Genomic DNA, 21664 nt, shown 5'->3' with positions numbered 1-21664 from the left:
CAGCGCGGCTCTTTGCACAACACTTCATAACTGCAAATCTTTACTTTGTTTTGAAAAGCAGCTACATGAATCCACAGAAGAAAAATCTACCAAGGGCTCATGAAACATCAATAAATAATTTCTGGATTACCAAGTCCCTGAGCTACAGATCCTGACAGGTGAGGGCATACACCAGAGAAATGCTTCCCCCAGGCTCTCCCTGCAGCATTCACCAGTGGCCTCCTGTCAGCAGGGTATCTAACTAGCCAGGCTTTCGATGGACCCAGCCTATCCTTTTTCATGTTACCTGGAGCGATATTTTGATGCATCTTCCATGTGTTCATTCACTTTTTTTTTCATTTTTATCTGGATACAACTGCATCACTCTCATCTCAACACCATACAGAGCTGTTGGGTTTTTACGCTTCTAATCTGACACTGGGAAATTCCAACTTTAAGTGTAAGATACTTCACCAGGTTACAAGGGCACACTTCATCTCTCCACCCCAAAGTAAGCTCCTGCACCTGAAGTGTGGCAAGAAGCTATTCCAACAGAAAGCCCAGAAGATCTTGAGGCAAACCCAGGGAGCATGACCATAGGGACTACATCAAAAATGCTGCCTGCATAACTACTAGACCTGAAAGTTCAATTAATGCAGAGCACATTTCCTTTTCTATTGCAGTTGTTAATAGATCACACAGAGGATAATCCCATAGCAGACAAGGCTATTTCCTCAAGCAGTCTGCCAGATTTATTATTTTTTTTTAACATTTAACCTAAATTTTCATGTCCTCAATTTGAATTTCCAGCCCTTTGACTGATTCTGCCGTTCTTCTTTGCACTCCTTCCAACATAATGATACACTTCTGGCAGTGGCGAGCACGAAGCTGATGATAATACCCTGTTACTGCAGCAACGCTCAGGCTCCCTGCCCACCCACAGCCCATTATGCAGATCACCATGTTGCCTTCAAACTCCTATTCAAACTACCGCCCCAACGACACTTTCAGCATATCTTTCAATATTTCTGGTCTCCAGCTTTCTTCCCCTCATCAGACTGCATATTTTGGGTTATTTCTTGCTGGAGGCATTAGAGGCACTTTATCAGTTTATCTCGGCAATCTGGTTGTTTTGGCTGTGTTTCAGTCTTCCCAGATTCTTTTATACCATATTTTTATGTGGCTAATTATTGTGACATTTCTGCTACTTCAGTGGTACCAGAGCACACTATTAACACGGTGTTAAACCTTCAATGAGAGGTGACCAAGGAACAGAACAAAAAACCTCAGCATTAAGTTTTAAGGTAAAATAAACCAGTAAGTCACAAAAACTGGATGACTGTGTCAGTAGTCCAAGGAGGCACAAGGGGACTCCAGTCTTATGTAGTTTTTTCCACTATGTTCCAATAACAGGTGTAAGAGTAAACTTACTCTACTAACAGCATCTTAGCAACAGTAATAGAAGATCTCTATGTTATTTTATATAATACATTTTACTAAAGCACTCTTTCCCATTCTTGCATTTATTGTCATACATCTAGCAGCAGCACAAGAGTTGGACACACAAAGAATGAACAAAACCACTGACACAGGACAGAGGCAGACTAGACTACATACTTACCATCCTCAGACACTGTCCAAAATCTCCTGCTTCAGTCACAGCTCAGTCTCTTTTTGTCTTCCACTAGTCTCACCTGCAGCAAAGAGACAACCCAGAGTAGAAGTTTAGATCAACAGTAATGATACCTCAGCATGAACATGAGGGGGACGGGAAGAGCCCAAGAGTCTTGTGAGCACACTACCTACCACCGCTAACATGCATTTTAGTGTCCTTTCCAGAATCTGCTGGAAATCAGATTCAGCATCACAAGGGAGACACCAAATCCTTTTGGTCTGCCACTACAAACAGCACACAGGACTTGTTACCCACCAGCACACACCAGCCAGTACTCCAGGGGTACAAAAAACACACCTCAGGGGAGCACGGGGGGGGGGGGGGGGAGCTGAAGCAAGACAGACTTAATCATTATGGTTCAAGGACTTGAGGAAGATCCTCCTTCATATGAAACTTGAGTGCTTGGAGAAGACTGTTGTGGTCTTGGGAGGAGATCACCTCTAAAATCACATCTTGTCCTACCTAAGAGGTAGCGCAAGGTGCAAGAGCTCAAAGTGCCATGCAAAAACTAGCAGCTCCTTCTGCCAGCCTTCCCCCCGCTAGCAGGGGGACTGATCACAGGTGACGTTCTGTAGGAGGCGAAAAGCCAAGCAGCAAGACTTGAGCAAGGTTCTGGTCTGAGAAAATCCTTTCCAATAGCACTGGGTGGTCCCACAGGTGACCCTGGAATTTCCATGGAGCAAGAGACCCTTCCTTAAGGTTTTCAGATCTCTCCAATATGGGATCATTTGCTCACCATCTGTCCAAATTCTGCCCTCTGTTCTGCTCTTCCAGCCTCACATAGGGGACTGAATTACACACAATTAAACACCGCCATCAGAAACAGGTTGTAGCTGCCCTGTGCACTCCTGTTCCCCGTGCCACTCACCCAGCTGTGCAGCCCCTTCACCGTAGCACAGAAATCTGCACACGTGTCCCAACAGTTTTTAAAAACAACATTTTAAGTAGGGATGTTCAATATCTGAGCGTAGCCTAAAGATGGCTTAAAACACATCAACCAAACCTGATTTCTGCCAGTTACCAGCAGCCTGTAGTACACCAAAGCTTCAGGAAGACTCAAGGTCTTTGATAAGTGTTGCCATTTTTCTCATCTAAGGGTGAAAACGGTTAAAATAAAACATCAACAAATGTGGAATTTGACATTGTCTAAACACCTCACACAACATACCCTGGCTGAGAATTACTCTCCCTTCCACCTCCAAGGGATCAGTTCAGCTACAGAAGTGTTTCTCCTACTCAAGGCTTTCCTTCCACTCTGGGATTTCTTTCCTATCCGGATTTAAGTGAGGTTTGACACCTGCGCATCAAAAGGGCAAGCTGAATGCCAGCACTAAGGAGACATTTTTGAAACTTAATCTTCATCATGGGCAAGCAGTAAGCAAGTCCTTTAGCCCTGCTACACGATGCAGGAGGCAGCTCCCACCCTGCTCCAGCAGTGCTGTCAGGTAGAAGTAATTACCCTTGCACTTCCAGTTAATTTCTCAGGTCCTGCCATGCACTTGATGACAAAGGACAGGAAAAAAGAATGGGAGTCCAGAAAGGATGTAAAGCTTGTGCATGATATATTACCTTATATTTGAAAGCAGGTCACCAAGTTTCAGGAAAACATGAGAAAACCCACACTGGGAATCAACTTTATTCCTAGGAAAACAGAAAAAGCCAAATACTGCAATATGTCTCTTCAAACCCAGATCCATCCTGTTTCTTTTCAACTACAAAAGCCTTTTTTCCACTATTTAGCAAGATGACCACACATATCAGACTTCATACGGAGAAAAAAAATCTAGCAGCAGCTTACCATGCCACCAGGAAGAATCAATGCAGCTGCTGACTTACAAATTATGTGAAAAGCACAATTAGCAAGGGAAGTAAAATGTTAAGTATACTTTGTTCACTAGTCTGAAGTTATCCAAATTATTGATAATACCGAATGACACACAAGTACTTTTCCTGCAGTACGCTTTGTACCAATTTATTAAATCATTGCTAATGGCTACTCCAGTTTCTCACTTCCTTCCCTTGTAGAAGTCAGTAATTGCTTAGAAACTGCAACTCTCTTTGGCTACGTCATGTTTGAGGATGTTCCTCCTGGCTCCCATCCCCCAAGCTATTCTTGAAAGCCAGTTGCCCAAGAGGAAGGCAGTTCACCGCAGCCAGCCAGGACTCCTGCAGCTGCATTAGCTCAGCCCACAGGAATGCTGCCGCTCCTCCACCACCAAGGGCTTCCTTGTCCTGGACAGAGCAGGGATAAAGTGGAAGGGGCTCCTGATGATTTATGGGATGAAAGAAGCCAGGAGATACTACAAAAATGCAGGTGCTGCTTGTACCACCCAAGGAACTTGCAAGTTCCAGCACTACTTGAATTATACTTGGCCCAGTCCACCCATCTGGAGGCAACTTCACTCACATACCTGTGCAGCTCCATGTGCTCCTCTGCCGGCACCCCAAATGCATCCCCCTGTTTCAGGGCTGGCTGTGGTCCTCCTCCTTTTAAAGGCTATTGTGTTCAACTGGCTGCCAGCTCCACCACTGTGGCTTCCAGTCAAACTGTCTCCAGCCCTTGGGAGGGAGGATAGCAGCTTCCCAGTGTGCTCAGCACCACTGCACGACACCTCCCCTGGCTGGCACCTACCACCTCTCCTGTGCAAGTCACACATGCGGTTATGCAGCTGCTCAAGGAGCTGTTCCCCATGCAAGCGGTTGGATTCCCCCCAAATCCAGGTCAGAAGCTCCCCTAAAATCTTGGTCACAGGGAATGGGCTTCAACTAGCCACCTGCTGTGCCCAGCCAAGGCGCAGGCTGACACTGCTGAATTAAATGAAGAGGGCACCAGAGAGAGAAAGACATGATAAAAAGAATGAAACTAGAGAAAAGATAAGAGCAGCATAATGCTCTTTCATGCACAGATGGAAACCACAGTCTAGAACTTCATGCTGGTTCTGCTGCTGTGTGATCACAGGCAGAGCACAGGGCTTGTGGTCCATGGCTGGGGGCCAGCAAAGCCAGCAGCCCCCTACCCTCCTCTCTGTTCAGCTGCAGGGAGGCACAGGACAGTGCTAGCAGTGCCAGTCCTGCTGAAGAGGCTGGTAGGGTCATGCTGCCTGACACACCTGGGTTGGGGGAAGTAGAGAAAATAACTCAATTCACTTGAGCATTTTTATAGCCTGTATCCTACTCTGGAACTATTAATTTTGAAGCCAAGCTCTCAGATAATAAGGAAGCATCAGAGTTGAGACCACTCATAAATATCTTAATCTGTTCTCACCGTAGCCCTCTTGCCTATGTGACTCACGCGTATGATTGTACACTTCATTACACAATTGCGTTATTTCCTCCAGGGATCTTTGCCTCTCCCTGTAAGAAACAGAGCAGCAGGAACCGAAGCAGTGGCCGTCTTGAAACCTCTGCCCCTGTTTGCTGCAGACGCTAGAAGAGACACAGGGGCTGTGAGAAAAAAGCTGGATAGAAGGATTGAGCTCTGCCTGCAGAGCTGGACCCATCATCATCCAGGATGCTCAGCCACTGGCCAAGCCAGACATTTCACAGATGACCAGTGACTATTCTCCATTTTCTGAACTGTAGCTCTGGACTCAAAGACACCCAGGTTGCCTCTCAGCTGCAAGCCAAGTCAAGGTGCCATATGAACTGTGTGCGCACTGGAAAACCCTACTCTCCAAGCAAACAATTAGGCTGTCAAAAATCAGAAGAAACATTTACTCTCTCTCTCTGCCTCTCCACATCTCCTAGAGGTGGCATAAAAGCATATCGCTGCTTCATCAGTGCGTGTTTACAGGAGCCTCACAGAAAAGCTTAACAGCCCTGCCCTTCAGCACAGTCTGATCAACGACAGCGAGCCAGGCTCAGGAAACACTGAACAATAACAAACCACATGGACACTCCCTGCCATCACCTGCCCCTGGCACCCTGCGGGGAGCAGAAGTCCTTAGGGAGGGAGGAAGGATGCCCATTGGGGCACACAGGGGTCTTTCAGATATGCACATGGGACCTTGGAAAGGTTGGAAACACAGCAAGCACTAATTATGGCTTCCAGCCTCGTTAGCACTGCTGCGATACAGTTTTCAGTGTGCACCCCAGGCGAGATGGGTGGCCCCTCTGCCAGCTCCACGCTTCCCACTATGAGACTCATTTTTAATTGCTTATAAAACATCGCCAATTGTTTGCAGTTGGAGTAAAGCTCTCTGTGCTCCGCACTTGCCCCAGGCAGAGATCTTGTTTTAATTTCAGCTAAAATGGTAGAGTTAGTCCTGATGTACTTAATGGGGAAAAAAAAGTCCCAATACTAAACTAGGGACCTTAGAAGAAACAATGAGGAACCCTACTATCCTTATTTTGATCCCAAATGAAACAGAACAGCCATTTCAAGCCTCTCAACTAACGACAGGCTAAAAATACGATTGTCAGACCACATAGTTACATGCAAAGCAGATTGTACAGGATGGTCTTCGTTATTTTAAGCAAAATTACAGGTCTGAGGGCTGTTTCTAACAGTCCTCAACAATAAAATACTTTTACTGATAAATAACTGTTAAAGAGATTGGCCTACCAGAGCTGACGAATATCACTAATACCAGATGACAACAACAAGTTGCCAAAGTATTCAGATTGCTCTGCAATGCTAAGTGATCATAATTTAACTGCATACAGGTGTAACCAGAGGCAAGGTATGAATTCAGAGACCCAGAATTACCCACAAGATGAAGTGCTGTTAGAAGTGTACCTTAAGGACCCAGCCACCTCTGCATGAGCTGCCAGACAAGGAGCAGGCAAAGAGTCTACTGCAATAATATATGAAAGTAGTAAACAGCAGAGGTGGCAAATTGATGGCAACTCTGTCCCCAGAACTCCTGGGGCCATGGCTACAAATGTCTCCGGGTAGCCAGAGCTAAGACAGCAATTTGAAGCAGAAAGACAAAACCCATCTAGTGATCCAAAGCAAAACAATCTCACATATATGGCTTAAAAAAAAAAAAAAAAGAAAAAATTAAAAAAGACAACTTGTTCAATATGTTTAAGTATTTATGCAAAGTTATGTCAGCTCTGGGCAACTCTGCTGACAAGGATATAACTCAATCCAATTACTGGTAGGTGAAGTATTCCATCAAGCTTATAAAAGAAGCTGCCCTTTTTACTGCTTAGAGTACTTAAAACAGATCAAATAGGGGTTTTTGTGTCTAGGTCTGAATACACGAATCCCTACAGGTCTCTGAGTAAGCAGAGTTGCCTGCAATGTCCTCAGCACACCGCACCTCCGGCCACATTTCCCAAGGAGATCGATGACCGAAACTCACATTCAAAGTCAACGTACCTGCGAGATGTGGGGAGGGTTAAGAGCTGTTCTCTCACGGGAGGGGCGTACCTGCCACCGCACTACAGGCTGCACATGCATCACCTTTCTTGAGTGCCAGGGGACAGTCTCAAGATTGTCTCCAACCAACACAGAGCAAGACAGACATCATCCTGCTCAGCTCATGGCACAGAACCACCACCACCCCGGTTTACCCACAGCCACCACAGCAGCTGGGAGAGGGTGACCACTTGCAAACCCTTCCTGGCCATCCAATCTAAATGCCAGTTTGTGATTAAGATGGAAGCATTTTCCTTCATATTTAAAAACAATCAAGACCTCTTTGAACACTGATTAGGCTCCTCTTGCACTCAAAGCAGGAACATCCAGGTTTAAAACACAGGATTGCATCTGAGAGATCAGAGCAGGACACAAAGCAGCTCTTTACAGGACTGCAGAGAAACTGGGGAAAGCTGCTGTTGCCAGAAATGCTCCTGACCACACAGCACCATCCTACAGGAGAGAAAGACCCTCAAAAACACATCCAGATTTGGCTAGTGCTTTGCTTGTCTTCATGCACATTCTCAGCCCAAGTTTATACAGCTGTACAGGGAAGATGTTAGAGGCAGTGCTGTTATCAGTCATGGAGTCACAAGGGTAACATCAGGACAGATTATCCGGCCCTGCTTGACTGACAGCTAGGCATTGAGGAGGAGAGAAACAGTATGTGCATGTGCCAGCTGCAAAGGAAGGTAGTTGAACATGTGTGTGTAGATAAGGTTACAAAGAGCACAGAGCAACAGGAGGACAGAAACCAGAGCCACGTTGGGAGGGCAAACCCCTAAAGAAGTGCTGAAGGAGCAGCAGAACAAGGGAGAGAGAACAGGCAGAGCAAGTTCAGGGAGGGGATTTCAGGAGCACAACTGCCATGTAGTCAAACTTCCCACATGGTAAAGTGAGAATAATTTGGAGATTTTTGCCAAGCTCAAGGTTTTTGCAGCAGCAGCTCCAGTACAGCAGGTAAGGCAGGCTGAGGAGACAAGGGGCTTCAGTCTGAACAGGCTACGTACAAGGGACTTATCACGAAAGGGGGGGTGGGGGGGGGGTGGGGGGGTGGGAAATCAGCCACACGAGGTGAGCAGGAATAGAGGTGAGCTTTGCCTTTAACAAGGGAGAAACTACACAGCAAGGGGAAGGATTCAAAAGCAGGTGAGAAATTGAGAATAAAGAGGAAGGGGAATGGTGCAAAGGGGAAGAATAGACAGCATGGGGTCAGAGGCAAAGAGGACAAAACCAGAGGAGGACTTGTGTGCCTGGTGCAAGCAAAGGAAGTGTCATGAGAAATGCAGAGAGGCAGGAGGGGACATTGACACAGTATTTTGCGGTTTTCTCTCCAAAGAAACAAGGTCCTCTGCAGTAAAAAAGAAGGGGAAAGAAGACTGGAGAAGTCAGAAGTGTGCCCAGAGCAACCATGGGCTTAATACCTGACAAAAAGCTCTTGTTTAGCAAAGACCAGAGCAGATCTGACATGAGCTGTAAGTTTGCAGGCAGGGCTGGCCCCGAAGTGCTGCAATGGACACACAGCTGCTGAAAGTGAGAATGAACTTGAAAGTTTTTGGAGAAGTAACTACGTGAGAGTGAGAGGAGAGATGGGATGGAGGTTGCAGAGCCTGGGAACAGCAATGCAGATCGCAACGGCAGAGACACTCATGGCAACAGAGATTTCTGCTTGAGCAGACCTGGGGCAAGTGCCCCAGGGCAGGAATGGCACCGGGGCACGGGCAGTTCTGGGGTTCCTGCTGGTGCACAGTGTAGAAGTGAGGACTGTCGAGGGTGGGAGAAACAGTGAAAGTGGCAGCAGCAGAAGGAAGGATGCAGAAATGTGGGAGGGTGCAGAGAGAGCTAGAGGGGGAAACGGGCAAACAAGACTAGAGCTTGGGGGGGAAGAAAATACCACCAGAATTTGAAAAATGTCTAACTAACGATAGGCTGGGCCAGGGATGCTCCTGTAGTGAATATCTGCCACCCCTGTCTTTGCTTCAGGCCCCAGGAACAGCTTAGCCTGGGGACACTATCAAAGCAGTCTAATGACAACCTGTTTTGCAGAAGAATGAAGAAACAGGGGAAGGGGAGATTCTTATAGTGCACCCAAGCTGCAGGAATACTTCAACACCACTTTGTCTGTTCCACCCTTTCCTTTGCCACATCTTGCTCAGCCAGGAGTCAGGAGAGATGGATACACTGAGGAGCCAGGAAACAGTTTACACCATGTGCAAAATGGTAGTGCACTGGCACTGAGACTCTAGCAAGAAGGCTCCAGCAGTGGCACTCAGATGTCATCAAAGTGTGCAGGATTACGAGGGAAGAGAACAGAGCCCAGCACTTTGCCAGATCCCTAACAAGCACTGCTATCCATTGCTGCAATGATTTTAAGCATAATTAATTTCAACAGCCTGCCTGCCAGCTGACTCCACTCTTTACATTAACGACAGTGAAAGCCCCACATACCGCAGCGCGAGGACTGTTAACGTGCATTACTCAAGATCATCTCTCCTTTGTCTTGCCAAGACCATGGCAGTGAAATACCTTGCTTTGCCGACAAAGCAGCCAAGGGGCTGGGGGCAGCCTGTGGCACCAGGTGGCAGCAGCACACCAGGGATGCTCCCCTGCCAGGTCAGCCTCTGTCTCCTCCTTCATCTTCCTAACCAACCGGCAGAGAACAGGGACTGGCAAAGGCTCTGCACGATGCCACATGCACTACCATCGCTGTGCTGATTCATCTCCCATGACAGCCAGTGAGAAGCTGAGACAACAGCAGACAGTGAGACAGACTCATTAATTCATTTCAATGACACATGGAGGAACCACGGACCTAAGGAGCCTCCACTGCCCTGGTCCCAGCCCCACCCTCCAGGCCTTTGATCCCAAGCCGGCTGAGAAGGGATTCGAAGCCAAGGCTCCAAGCTAAACTTCATAACCACTAGACTAAAGGAGACGGGAAGCTCTGCTTTGACAAACGTTTCCAAAATCCCTGTAACTCCAGCCCGTTGCTCTCCAGTTTTGTTTGCTTTTCGTTGTTTTGTTTTTTTAAAAAAAATTAAAAAAAAAAAAAAACAGTTGGGACATTTCAAGTCACAATTAAGCCTTTATTCAAGTACAAACAATTGCCTGGTCCCTACCCAAAGCAGTGCAGATGGACCCATCCCAGCTGCCATCCAGGCTCCTGCCTGTTCCTGGGGGTCCTCTGCCTGCAGGAACACATGGGTACTGGGCTCCTTCTCCCTCTGGCAGCCCCATTACCTCTCTCCACACCATACCATGTACGGATTTTTACTCAATTTCAGGAAAGAAGTAGCAACAGCTTCAAGGAAACTGTGCCTGTGCTACTGAGGTCACATCCCAAGTCTCCAGGCTGGAAAAGCGCTGTCTAAACTGGTCTCTGTGCAACACTCATTTCTTCTTACGCATCAGGAGCATTTGCCTTTTAATTCCCATCAACTTGTGGAGTCTTTGACAGCTGCAGTTTTCCTTGAAAGGCAGTCTTTGTGACTGCAGAAAAAAAGCCTGAAATATGTGACCCAAATGCACCAGAAAGCTCAGAAATCAAAAGATAAAGTCCTGAAGCATGCTGCTCCCCCTCCCCACCCCGCACCAACTTTCCGCAGCTAAGCTCACGGCTCTTTGGAGCACCCACAGCTGCAATACACTTGTACTCACCACCTGGATATTTTAAAACAATTTCAACCAAACAGCAGCAACACAACTTCAGCCCTGTTGCTATAACAAATACAACTTCTATTTTTTTTTTATACAGGTGTGTAAACATACACATTTTTTTAGAAGTCCTAAGGTTTCTAAGGCATCTGCCTGCAACCAGAAGACAGGGCTGATAGGGGAACTATACCCCTCAATAAAGGCAGCTGGAGGCCAGGCAGGACACCTTTAGCATCCAAGCTGGTACTAAACTAAACTGCTATCTGCCTGCAGACATCTGAATCCACCCCTGGGACAGAAAGTCAATAGAAACAGCATCTGAAAAAAAATATTGCTGTTATTCCAGGTGATCACATGCCCTGCAACGCTACTGATTTTGACCGCCCTGAGACAGCCACACTTCCAGCTCCAGCTGTGCCTCCTCAGCACTGAAACCCCTGGGCTTGTTCTGCTTGTGCTGCTGACCAGAAGCAGAGCCCAGGCACAATCATTCACATACAAAATTTCTAGGACAGTCTGTTTTCTCCAAGGGTAGTTTTCTTCCATGGGAATAAAATAAAGCATTATTTTAGTTACCCACATAAACACAGACATGAAGAAGCTACAACTGAAACTAGAGCAGGTCTGAGAGGACAATAAAGCACTGAGATTTCTTCTCTTGCCTCACCCGTACCAAGCCACCCAAACCAAGCCATGCTGTCCCAGCAGTGTCCCCATGACCAGCCGTACCAATAAGTAGGAGAGGAACCTGTGCCAGGGTCTGCAACATGGACAGTGACATTCAACCACTTGAAATGTGGCTGGGAACACACATCTCTGCAGAACACTCCTCCCTGCTCCTGGTAGGAACCCAGTTCCTCTCTAAAACTTGCAATAATCGCACCATTATCAAATTAAGTACACAACTGCACCTTCCACGGGAAGAATGCTCTAAAACAGTGACAAACATCTGCTTAGGGTTTCTATCATCAAGCTACAGGAAGACAGAAAACCACAAGATGAGCTAAAAACCCTTGAGAGCTGTTATTAATAAAAGATAAGAGATCACTTTCGATTACATGTTCAACTTCATCTCTCTCTTTTTGCTGAGCACAGTCATCTAACAATCAAAGCCATCAGCCCCTGATGAAACATTGGTTTGTGAGCAGCTTTTCCAGGTGGTACATTACGACAACAGCCTGGACACCCTCTTTCCCTGTGCCTCTCCAAAGAGAGGCCCTCTCAGGGCTTTGTGTTGTCACCACTGCTCTTCGCACCCAGACACATACATCAATGAACTCAGAAACTTGCCCTTCATGAGGCTTTTTCTGGGAGTAGTATCCCTCCCAATACCAAGCAATACCTCCCCTGGCCTTTAACAATTCTTCCCTTTGCAACCCCAAGTTGCCAAAACCTCTGGCTTAAGAAGGTTAAAAAAGGAGCCTCCTGTCTTTAACTTCTAGTTATCTGGAGCCTTCAAAACTGTATTGCACTTTAGCAGTGGAAAATCATGTGAAGGGACTGCCTTGCACACTGACCTGCTTTCATTAATAAACTCACCTCAAATAATGTGGGCAGGACAGCAAGTTCAGGTGAGCTTAATTGCTACCATCTCTGCTCTCTACCATGAGCTTAACTGTTTCTAAAAACAGTGCTGTCCGTGACATCCTCTCAAAAGGCACTCTTAGAAAGGGAAATCCCCAGCCAATCAATAGAAGGAAAGAGAAGGCAATTTGATATATATAGCAACTCCGTGGCTTATCTAGCAGTAAGAGCTGCACAAATTCACATACACTGTCCCTTCTCCGCTGCCAGCTTCCACCAGGACAGAGTATGAAGATGGCCACATGACATGCTTGGTACTGTGAGGAGCCTGAGGATTTATACTCATCTGCTGCAACTGACAGATTTTTTTAATGCTAGGAACAGAGCCTGGGATTTCTTACCTTTAATAACTGACTGTACTAAAATTCATTAAGGATCAAATTCCTGCCTCTAAAATGTTTAGGGCAAAGTGAATGCATCAGACTTACTGTATCTAAAGACAAAGACAAATCTCAGGAGGCAAGGGGATTTTTATCATTGTTGCTCAAATACGAGATGGTGACCTTCCTCCCATCAGTGAGTCACCAATGCAGAGATGAAGTCCTGTGGCCACCGAAACCAGTAGCAGATCCATCAGCCATCTCAGCTGAAGCTGGATTTTCCCCAACACTGTGTATCCATTTCAGCACACACTCTGCAACACAAGCCAACACCCAGGGCTGCAGCGCAACAGCTCCGGGTGCTGGCAGTAGAGAATAGGCAGAGCAGAAAGCTGTGTCTTTGAAAGAAGTCAGTCACAGTACTCAAGGAGGCACCCCACTTCCCATCTTCTGTCACTCCAGTAATAACCCTTAGCTATGTGATTTTTGGGGGGTGGGAGGAAGCAGAAGCAGCAGCACAGCTATCCGCAGCACAAGTGCGGTGGGATCCCACCTGCTGGGCTCCCTGCTCCCCAGGGAACTCGGACAGATGAACCAGCTGCTCGTTTGAGCTTCAATTTTGACTGCTTCGTCATTAGTAAAACATGCTGAAAATGTGACTTCCTCTGCTACAAGACCTATTGAACCTTTTCTGAGAATTCTAAGTTAACTTCCTCTCATATTTCAATAAAAGGCAAGCCCGTAGGCAGAACAGTTTCTCTTCTGGAAATTCCTATAGCAGAAACACCTATTGAAAAAGGAAAGACACAGTAGAAGAGAGAAAGAGGGGTGGGGGTGGTGTCACTTTTCATCAAGTCTATGTTTTGTTATAAAACAAAACTGTTAGCCCACTTTACAGGACGAGAACACTTTTGCTTCCTCTTTTGCCTCATTTAGCAATGGCAATGAAAGCTCTGCATGCTGTTTCCTAGTGGGGCAGTTAGAAGATCTGCACAGAACTTCTGCATTCAACAGTTTCATATTAAAAAAAAATATCTCCGTTTACTTGCCTTGCTGAACAAAACAGGCTCTGGCTAGGATCATCTTATCCAGCATCCAAAGGTGCTTGGCTACCCTCTTTCCAATGGAAATGCAGAGAACAGTCAGTAGAAAGTATCCGCCTGCCTGCTGGCATGCCAGGAAGGACAACAATCCAGAGAGCAGCACTAGTAGAATATATTAACTTTTAAAATTACAGAAAGGGGAAAGAGCAAAGAACAGAGTAGGCAAGAAATTATCTCCTGCCAGTCCAAGGAAGTGCAAAGGACAAGGAGGGAGGGGTGCGAGTCACTTGCTGGCACATACCCTCCCTCTGTGGATCTGCATCCAGTTTGTGCTGGCTGCCTGCTGGTAAGGTGGCATTCCCTCCGGCAGCTGCCTGCAATATGTCTCCAGGCTGGCCTATAATGAGCACAATACCTTGGATGCTAGAAACTACCAGCTCTCCTAACAGGAATGTGTGAGTCAGCCACAGGCACAAGAAAGGACATTACCAATTCTTCTGACAACAGCACTACCATTCATTCATTTCTACTGATCATGTCTTAAATACTGCAGGGGCTTCCCCACAGGCCCTGCTCCTCTTTAAATCCGTCAAATCTCAGCCTGAGGCAGCTCCATTAATTATCTCTTCCTGCACCAAGTCTCATCCCTCACCTGCAGCAAGCAGAAAAGCTCCTTTCCAGCACAGTCCTTCATGCTGCCAACCTGCTGTGCTACAAAAAGAAAGCATCTACCCTTTCAGGGTTGGCACACTGATAACTCGTGGTATCACAACATTATACAGAAACACAGAGTCAACATCATCACTTAATGTTTAAGGTTAATTTTTCTCAGGTCACCTCTCTGAAAAAGCCCATCTCCCCAAAACTCACGCTCTGTATTCTCACCAGGCACTGCAGACACTCATTTGAATGATCACAACTGCCAGGCTAAGCACCAGAAATGAAGTAGTCTCAGCCGTCAGGCCAACATCAGCAGAAGGATCAGAGCAAAGCTGCTGCAGCAACAACTTTGCTTAAGGTACCATTTCAGCTCCAGGCAAAGGAGCGCACTTGCTGCCCTGTAAGATGGTGCGATTTGGCAAAGCTACAGGGAAAGTCTGGGACATGCTCTCAGGTCCCCTTGGGGATTTCTGCACGTAGGTCCAATACCTGAAAATCTCCTATCATGGCCCCTTCCCTTACCACAGGACTTCTAACAAAAAGATTGTGTATTCTTGTTCTTTAGCAACAACTGCTGCTATAATAATGTGCTACAGGTTCAAGATCCCCTGGAAAAAGGGACTTCACAGCTTAAGCAAGCACTTCTCCTTTGAAATCAAGGTACTTTCTCATTGCATAGGCAGCTAAATCCAAACATAAAAGCCCAGTGTACATCAGTAACAGACATTCAGAGCCCAATATACTTCTCATCTGCCTGAGTTAAGGGGCAACAAGGCCCCAAGCAGAGTAACAGTGTGAGAGCTGGAGCAGGAGCTGAAAAGGATACACAGCACCAGCTTATCCCTGGGATGACACCCCCCCCCCCTAAATCTAGTAATAAATTGCTTTATCAAGGCAGTGTACCACACAAGCCTAGCAGTGTCAGAGCTGGCATGAGTACTAAAATCCATGATCACTTGATTAACAGACTGTCGGCTCAGCTAGGCTACAACTTCTTTGCAAAGAGCCACCGCTGACCTCAGCTCTCTCCCTTCTCCCTGGACATGGTGTTATTTGCTCTTCTTGCAAAAGAGAAACAGGCAGCGCACAGAGCCCCTGGCACCTTGTGGAAACCAGGTCCAAACAGAGAAGTTTCCTTGCTGCAAACAAGATGAGATTTCTCCTTGCTCCAGACTCCCCCCTCTATATCCACAGCTACTTGCTGGGTTTGCACATATCTATGGCCTCCAGAGACCAGTTGCCAGAGAAGGTGCGCAGAAACAGGGGGCACCAGGAACTTTCCTAGAGTAGTCACCTCTTGTCAGCTGCTTCTAAAGGCAGTGGATAAGAATAATACAAGCCAGTAGCTGCCCTGACAGAGAAATACTAAGTGCTGGCACTTACTAGAAGCAGATGATCTCCCCTCCATACCAGGCAGGTGATGAACAGCCTTGTGTAGGTGAGAGAGATGTTTGCAGATGACCGAGAAGAACCAGGCACATTGTCTAGAAGCACAAAAGATTCAAATACACAGAAAAAAAAAAGCTGATACCCCAGAAAGAGGAGACAGAGTTAATCACCCTGGAGGGATCCCAGCCATTAGCTGTATAACCCACTGGTACTGTAGGGAAATGGATGCCCAGGAACATGACAGACAGAGGCAGGCAGATACTCATCACACCAGAGCTCAGCAGTGGTTCCCAAGTCACAAGGACCTCAGCTTTAAAAAAAACAACCCAAAAACCAAAACCAAGCACTGAACTATAGCATTAAAAGAAATAGCTCCCACATACAGAGGACAGAAAAGTATCAGGCTATGACAAACCCTGTAGTCACACCATTGTCACATTGGAGGAGCACTGGAGAGGGAATGAGGAGCTAACATGAGCCCAGACCTGCTCAAGGGCACAGGAAAGTTGACAACAGGTTTCCAAAACACAAACTGTACTTCAGCAAAGCCAGAGGGAAAATTTAACACCCCAGGTCACTGATAACATACAGCAGACATAGCATCCTCATCGTAAAAAAAAAATAAATCTTAAGTTATATATATATAATCTCTGATGCCTTCACAGGAACTTATCAAATCCCACTTCACTGTGCATCTTTCCACCAGCCCCTCCAAATACATTACAGCTATACTTCCCCCACCTAAACACAGCTTTCTGCCCCACCACACAGGCCACCCTGTTTTGCATCTAACTTCCAGCTTCCCCAAACCTCGTGCCTGAAGACACTCACTTTCACTTACCCAGGCCTGACTTTCAGGACAGCATAGGCTTTTTGGTTTGCACCCAGATGCCATGGGCTTGCTCCAGAGTTTTCATTAAGAACAGAACATTTTAGCCTTTGAGAAATTCAGTCTACCATTAGGGAAGGAAGGTAGAAATGCCCTTGGCACTGGCGTAGCTGCAGCCCTGACTCAGTGGGAGGCAGGAAGGGGGCTGTGCAGTCTGGCCAAAAGCAGAAGCAAGTACAAGCCACAGCAAAGTTGACTGGGGTGAGAAGCAACAACTCAAGACTCCTTATGTCCCCTTAAACCTACTGAACGCCCCGAGTCACAAGGAGCCCACTAAGTGACAGTGCTGCCAGGTGGTACCGACAGGTGACCCGTGGGGCAGGAAGCACAGGCACCAACTCGAGCTCCAGGCTGGCAGCCAGCCATGCTCTCCATCAGTACGCTCAGTTTGATGTTCTCAAAACTGAATGTAGGTGCCTCAGAAAAGAGAAACAGGACAACAGGTTCTCTCATTCACATTAAAATAGCGAGACAAAGTTCCACCTGGCTCTGTCACACTGTGTGCTGGTGGTAGAATGCTACATGACAGTCATGCTTCAGCAATAAAGTACACTTCCACCGATGACTTAGATTTAAAAAAAAAATATTGTGAATCCAGGCAGCACAGTTGAAACAACAGAGGCAACTGAATAGATTTATACTGGATTGCCACAAGGCACTCCTCCACTCAGAGAAAGCTGGCTACTTCAACAAGTTTCTAGAACAAAACAAAACAAAACCTTCTGAAGCTTCCAGAAGGAATAATGCAAACTGGACCCCTTGCTTGGAGCAGTCCTCAGTTTCAACAGAGACCATTAGAGAAAGACTGGCAAGGAACTAAGAAATTGAATCAACTGTAAAGTAGAAATGCTTTCAGGGTCCTTACCATAAAGCTGTCACTCATAAGCAGTACCATGTCCAAGCATGTTCCGCCACAAAGAACAATTCCACAACTTCCATTTTGCAATGAAGAACTGGTCAGGTTGGAAAAGGAACAATGACTGCTTTCCAGTCAGTGCTGCCTGAGCCATGAAATAGAAGAAAGCTGAGCTCTAGAGAACACCCTGCCGTGAATGTGGACTTAAGTTCAGATACAAGACTTTGCCCCCAAGCAGATAAGTTGTGAGCCGCATCTACCTATGTCTCTGCTGCCAAGACAGACTCCTCCAAACAGAGGTGGTTAGCAGCCTCAGCAGAAGTCACCACCTTTGGCTTCTTGCTAGCTCTCAGACAGAGGTGCCAAATATATAGCCTGTACTTTGCTACCAGAACAGTCCCATCCATCTTATTTCTAGCTAACCTCATTCCTAAGGGTTAGATAAATCTCAGTCCTCATCATCATCCATCCTGTGAATGCCATGCCCATCCTCCACAGTGCAATCAGATCCACATCCTTGCAAGAGACAGCACAATACTTCTTTCCCCCAGGAAAATAAATACTGGCAAAAGCAAAACTCTATTGTGCATGCCCAGGGCAGCTGACCTCCACTGGGTTTATAGTGCATGAGATCAGCTGTATCAAACATGCTGTTGAGCAAACACTCCACCTAGAAGATAAGAAGTATGATCCACAAGGAGGAAGATTGGTATTGCTCTAATTTGGAGATGCTCTAAAAGGAATAAGGCACCTACAAACACACACAACATAAAAGGAAGCCTCTGAGACCAGTAACTTGATCCATGCTGAAACAGAATATACAAGACACATAACTCTCCTCTCTTTGGATAGGCCCTGGGCAGGCTTCTCCCTCTTGAAGAAATTAAAGGGCATCTCTCAACCGAGAAAGAGCAACAAAGTCGAAATAATAAAGCCATTATCACTGCCAATAGCAGTAACTGTTTAGTTTCGTGGTTGCTATGTCCCATTAACATCATCCCCCCTAGGAAAGGCAAGATGCTGCCTTCAAATCTACTGTACACAGATCACTCAGGTCTGTACAAATGTGCTGCAAAAGATATCCCATGCAGAACTACTCCCACAATTCAATCCCCATCCCCAGCAATGCACAGTGCCTTGGAGAAGGGGAAGGAGCTCCTCCAGCTCAGATGCAAACCTAGGCACATCAGCGTGAAAGGAGGGTCCACGCTAAAGCCCCAGGACGAGGAAGGCTGCACATAAATACAGCAGGAGAGCTGTGGGGAACTGTGGTGGAAGGAGTCTCGATAGATCCTAAACCTCCATGTGTGTCAAACCCTCTCAGCAGCTGTAAGACTGACCAAGGCAGAGACAAATGAAGCAAAACTGGAGGGAAACAGATGGCAGGTAAAGGGCATGTGTGCACACCACCCAAAAAGGACTCCAAGAGCCCGAGCTTAGAGAGGAGGGCTCCCTGGCACCAGCACATGTTCTCTGGCAGGAAAACAGGCTCACTGCAAACAGGCTTCAACCACTGAACATGTTTCAGTTTGATTTCAGCTTATGTCTCCCATTAAAAGAGCTGATTTTCCTGCACAGGCAAGGAACCAGGCACCACCCCAGTGTACACAGCAGCACAGTGCATTACTGCTGCTGCAGCCTTTCAAATCAATCACAACATCCAAAGCTCTGGCTGCAAAGCTGAAGTGCCTCGCACCAGGGCAGTTTCCTTCCTCACAGAAAATCATCATCTCCAACAGCAAGTATGCCCAGTTTCCTTGCATTTAGTTCTGAGCCACAAGGTACAGATGTGGTTGTACTTTTTGCAAAGGCAGAGAGCAACCAAACAACAAGCACTTGAAAGTAGGCCTGAACAGGCATTTACTATTTATAAGCTAATCATCTGATCCCTCCTAAGGGAAATCCTATCCTTTCAGGCTGTTGGGAACGCTTGTAACTGCACAGTCTCTGCAGGACTGCTAGGGGGGAACAGAAGGGAAGCAATTATATCAGCGAGGAGTGCATTCAAAGTGCCCAGACAAAATTCCTTCCTGCTCTGTAATAGCACAGGCATCTTCCTGGAGAAGAAACTAGGGATTACGAGCAGAGATTAATCTGTTATGCTAATTTGCTAAGAGCAAAGTAATTTTTTTAATAGGTCTTCTCCATTCATCATTATCTAAAAAAGGCTCTGATCTAGTTGCAAATGTTCTGCTGCAAACAGCAATAGAGGAGAGTCTCACCATAAGAGCCTGCACTGAAATACAGAAACACACCAACAAGCAGCAAACCGTGGCTGGATGGAGCTACCCTGGGGGTGGACAGCAAGGATGGAAGAGGAAGGTATGAACTTTCATAACTGCTTGCTAATATTCATTCTTGGGGGGAACATTCCCGTCCTGGGAAGCTGAGTGTGATGTGCAAGTACACAGCACTGATTTTTTTTAATCCCAGTTCACATTTCTCCTGATGAAAATAATCTGGGTTAGATTATATTGCTTGATTTTCAATGCTCAGTGATTTCCAATGCAACCGCACACACTCAATGCAACTGCACACACCTCCAAGAAACAATCTCTTTCTTTCTAGCCTCCTTTTTAACTCACTTACCAAACTATTACTGAGAACAACTCTCTCCTTCAGATGACAGCAGCCTCTAAAGAAGAGCTGAGGATAAAGAAAAGGAGTGGAAATAGCTTGGTCTCGAGCAGCATAGATTAAAGCAATGTCTCTTGGAGGACAAGACCCAGCTCCCAGAGCAACCCTCACAAACGAGGCAGACAAGACCCACACAGGTCTGGTGCCTGCCTTCATGCAAGCAAAGCTCAGCTAGATGCAGGCCACCAGAGCAGAAATTGCTGCACACATCCCCTTCGCTCCCACCACCACCAGGACAAGGGCAACTTTGAAAAGCCCCGCATGAACCAAAAACAAAAGCAAGCCAGTGCATATTTTGGCAGATGGAGACAACAATAAAAGCTGGCACAGTGGCATTCCTAAAAGTCTCCATATTGTGGCAAGATCTAGCCCTAAAGCTTCCCTTGATTTTGGATTTCTTTTTTCCTTTTAGCTTGCTACAGATGAATCTGACAGCTAAGCGACACTGTCAGCAAGACAGAAGGGCTGGAAGGACACTGCCACAAAACTAACAGCAATGATACATCTGAGAAAATGTTTGCTGTTAAGGTGCTCTCAGAAAATTCAAGTAACTTACTGCCAGTGTAGACAGATTCCTGCAAACACAGCAAAGGGGAAACCAGATGTTCCTAGAAATTAGTAACTAAGTGAAACTTTTAAATTTATTTCACAGTCATATCTGTTTACTTAGATATTCATCTTCCAGTGAACACCATGAAAGACATTACAGCTACTCTACAAACTCCCAAACAGAGCAGACCACAGAACTTCCCAGGCTGTTAGCCAAGCTGCAGTACTTGCTGCTACTTTTATTAAAAACAAAACAAAACAAAAAAACCCACAAAACCCAGAAGTATTGAGATTTGATATAGAAGTTACCAGTAAATATAAAGTCATCACTGACTTTGGGAAGTTTGTTCTCATGCTTGACTTTCTATCACTGAAAAATAGACACTTTGTTTTCCATGCATGCACTTGTATACCACCAGCAGCCATACTGAACTTCCACAGTCCAACTGTTGTCCTTCACAAGTACACACAGACTGACCAATCTTCTCACAACAACTTGTTGGATGAGGCAGATAAAGTTCTTGTCACCACGTGGCAGCCTTTTTCACCTTTAATCCCACCCCCATACAACATCTGTGAACTCTGCCCAGCTTTCCATCAGCCTTCACATCACACACAGGCACCAAACCTGGGCATAGCAGTGCAGAAGCATCTGCACCAGTGTGGAAGCTAAGCCAATGCATCCTCTCCAAAGCCACCCTCTCCTAACTGCCTCCAGCCCTGCTTTCTGCGTTCCACTTATTCACGAACCCAGGCAAAGATTACTGCTTTCTAGGACATGCCTCACTCCTTCCTCCCTCGTTTCTCTGTGTAACAGACTATTCCTGAACAGTTTGCTTTCTCTTGTAACAGATGTGTGGCCTCACCAAAAGTATAGTGCCAGACTAACCAGACCACTGTATCAGATGCTCATCTCTTATTTTCCACTCAACACTACAAGCTGCTTGTGCATTTGATCAACATTTAGCTGCAAACTGTCTTCTGGTCATTGACAAAATCAGCAGTAGGATCCTTATGAGACTGTTAACATAACAACCCCAAAAATGCTCTGGGAGCCACCAATT

The 21664-nt window shown here is 46.3% G+C and overlaps 1 protein-coding gene across 4 annotated transcripts in view; it reads right to left on the bottom strand.

The window, feature by feature from the left end:
* The window catches only part of MTMR4 (myotubularin related protein 4), a 57652-nt gene that overhangs the window by 34982 nt on the left and 1006 nt on the right, over positions 1-21664 (bottom strand). Inside the window, exons 1-2 of one of the 4 annotated variants that reach the window (XM_040612302.1) lie at positions 16511-16627; positions 1601-1673 (exon numbers count right to left, since the gene is read on the bottom strand). In XM_040612302.1, coding sequence (XP_040468236.1) covers positions 1601-1603 — 3 coding nt within the window. In that variant the 5' untranslated portion in view covers positions 1604-1673; positions 16511-16627. Of the gene's footprint in view, positions 1-1600; positions 1674-3223; positions 3324-15663; positions 15762-16510; positions 16628-21664 lie in introns of those variants that run through there. The other 3 variants (XM_040612298.1, XM_040612287.1, XM_040612308.1) reach the window with 3 other exon arrangements.

This window comes from Falco naumanni, chromosome 1 (genome assembly GCF_017639655.2).
Source record: "Falco naumanni isolate bFalNau1 chromosome 1, bFalNau1.pat, whole genome shotgun sequence".
In the NCBI taxonomy this organism is placed as follows: Eukaryota; Metazoa; Chordata; class Aves; order Falconiformes; family Falconidae; genus Falco; species Falco naumanni.
This window is presented reverse-complemented; position numbering and strand designations above follow the sequence as displayed.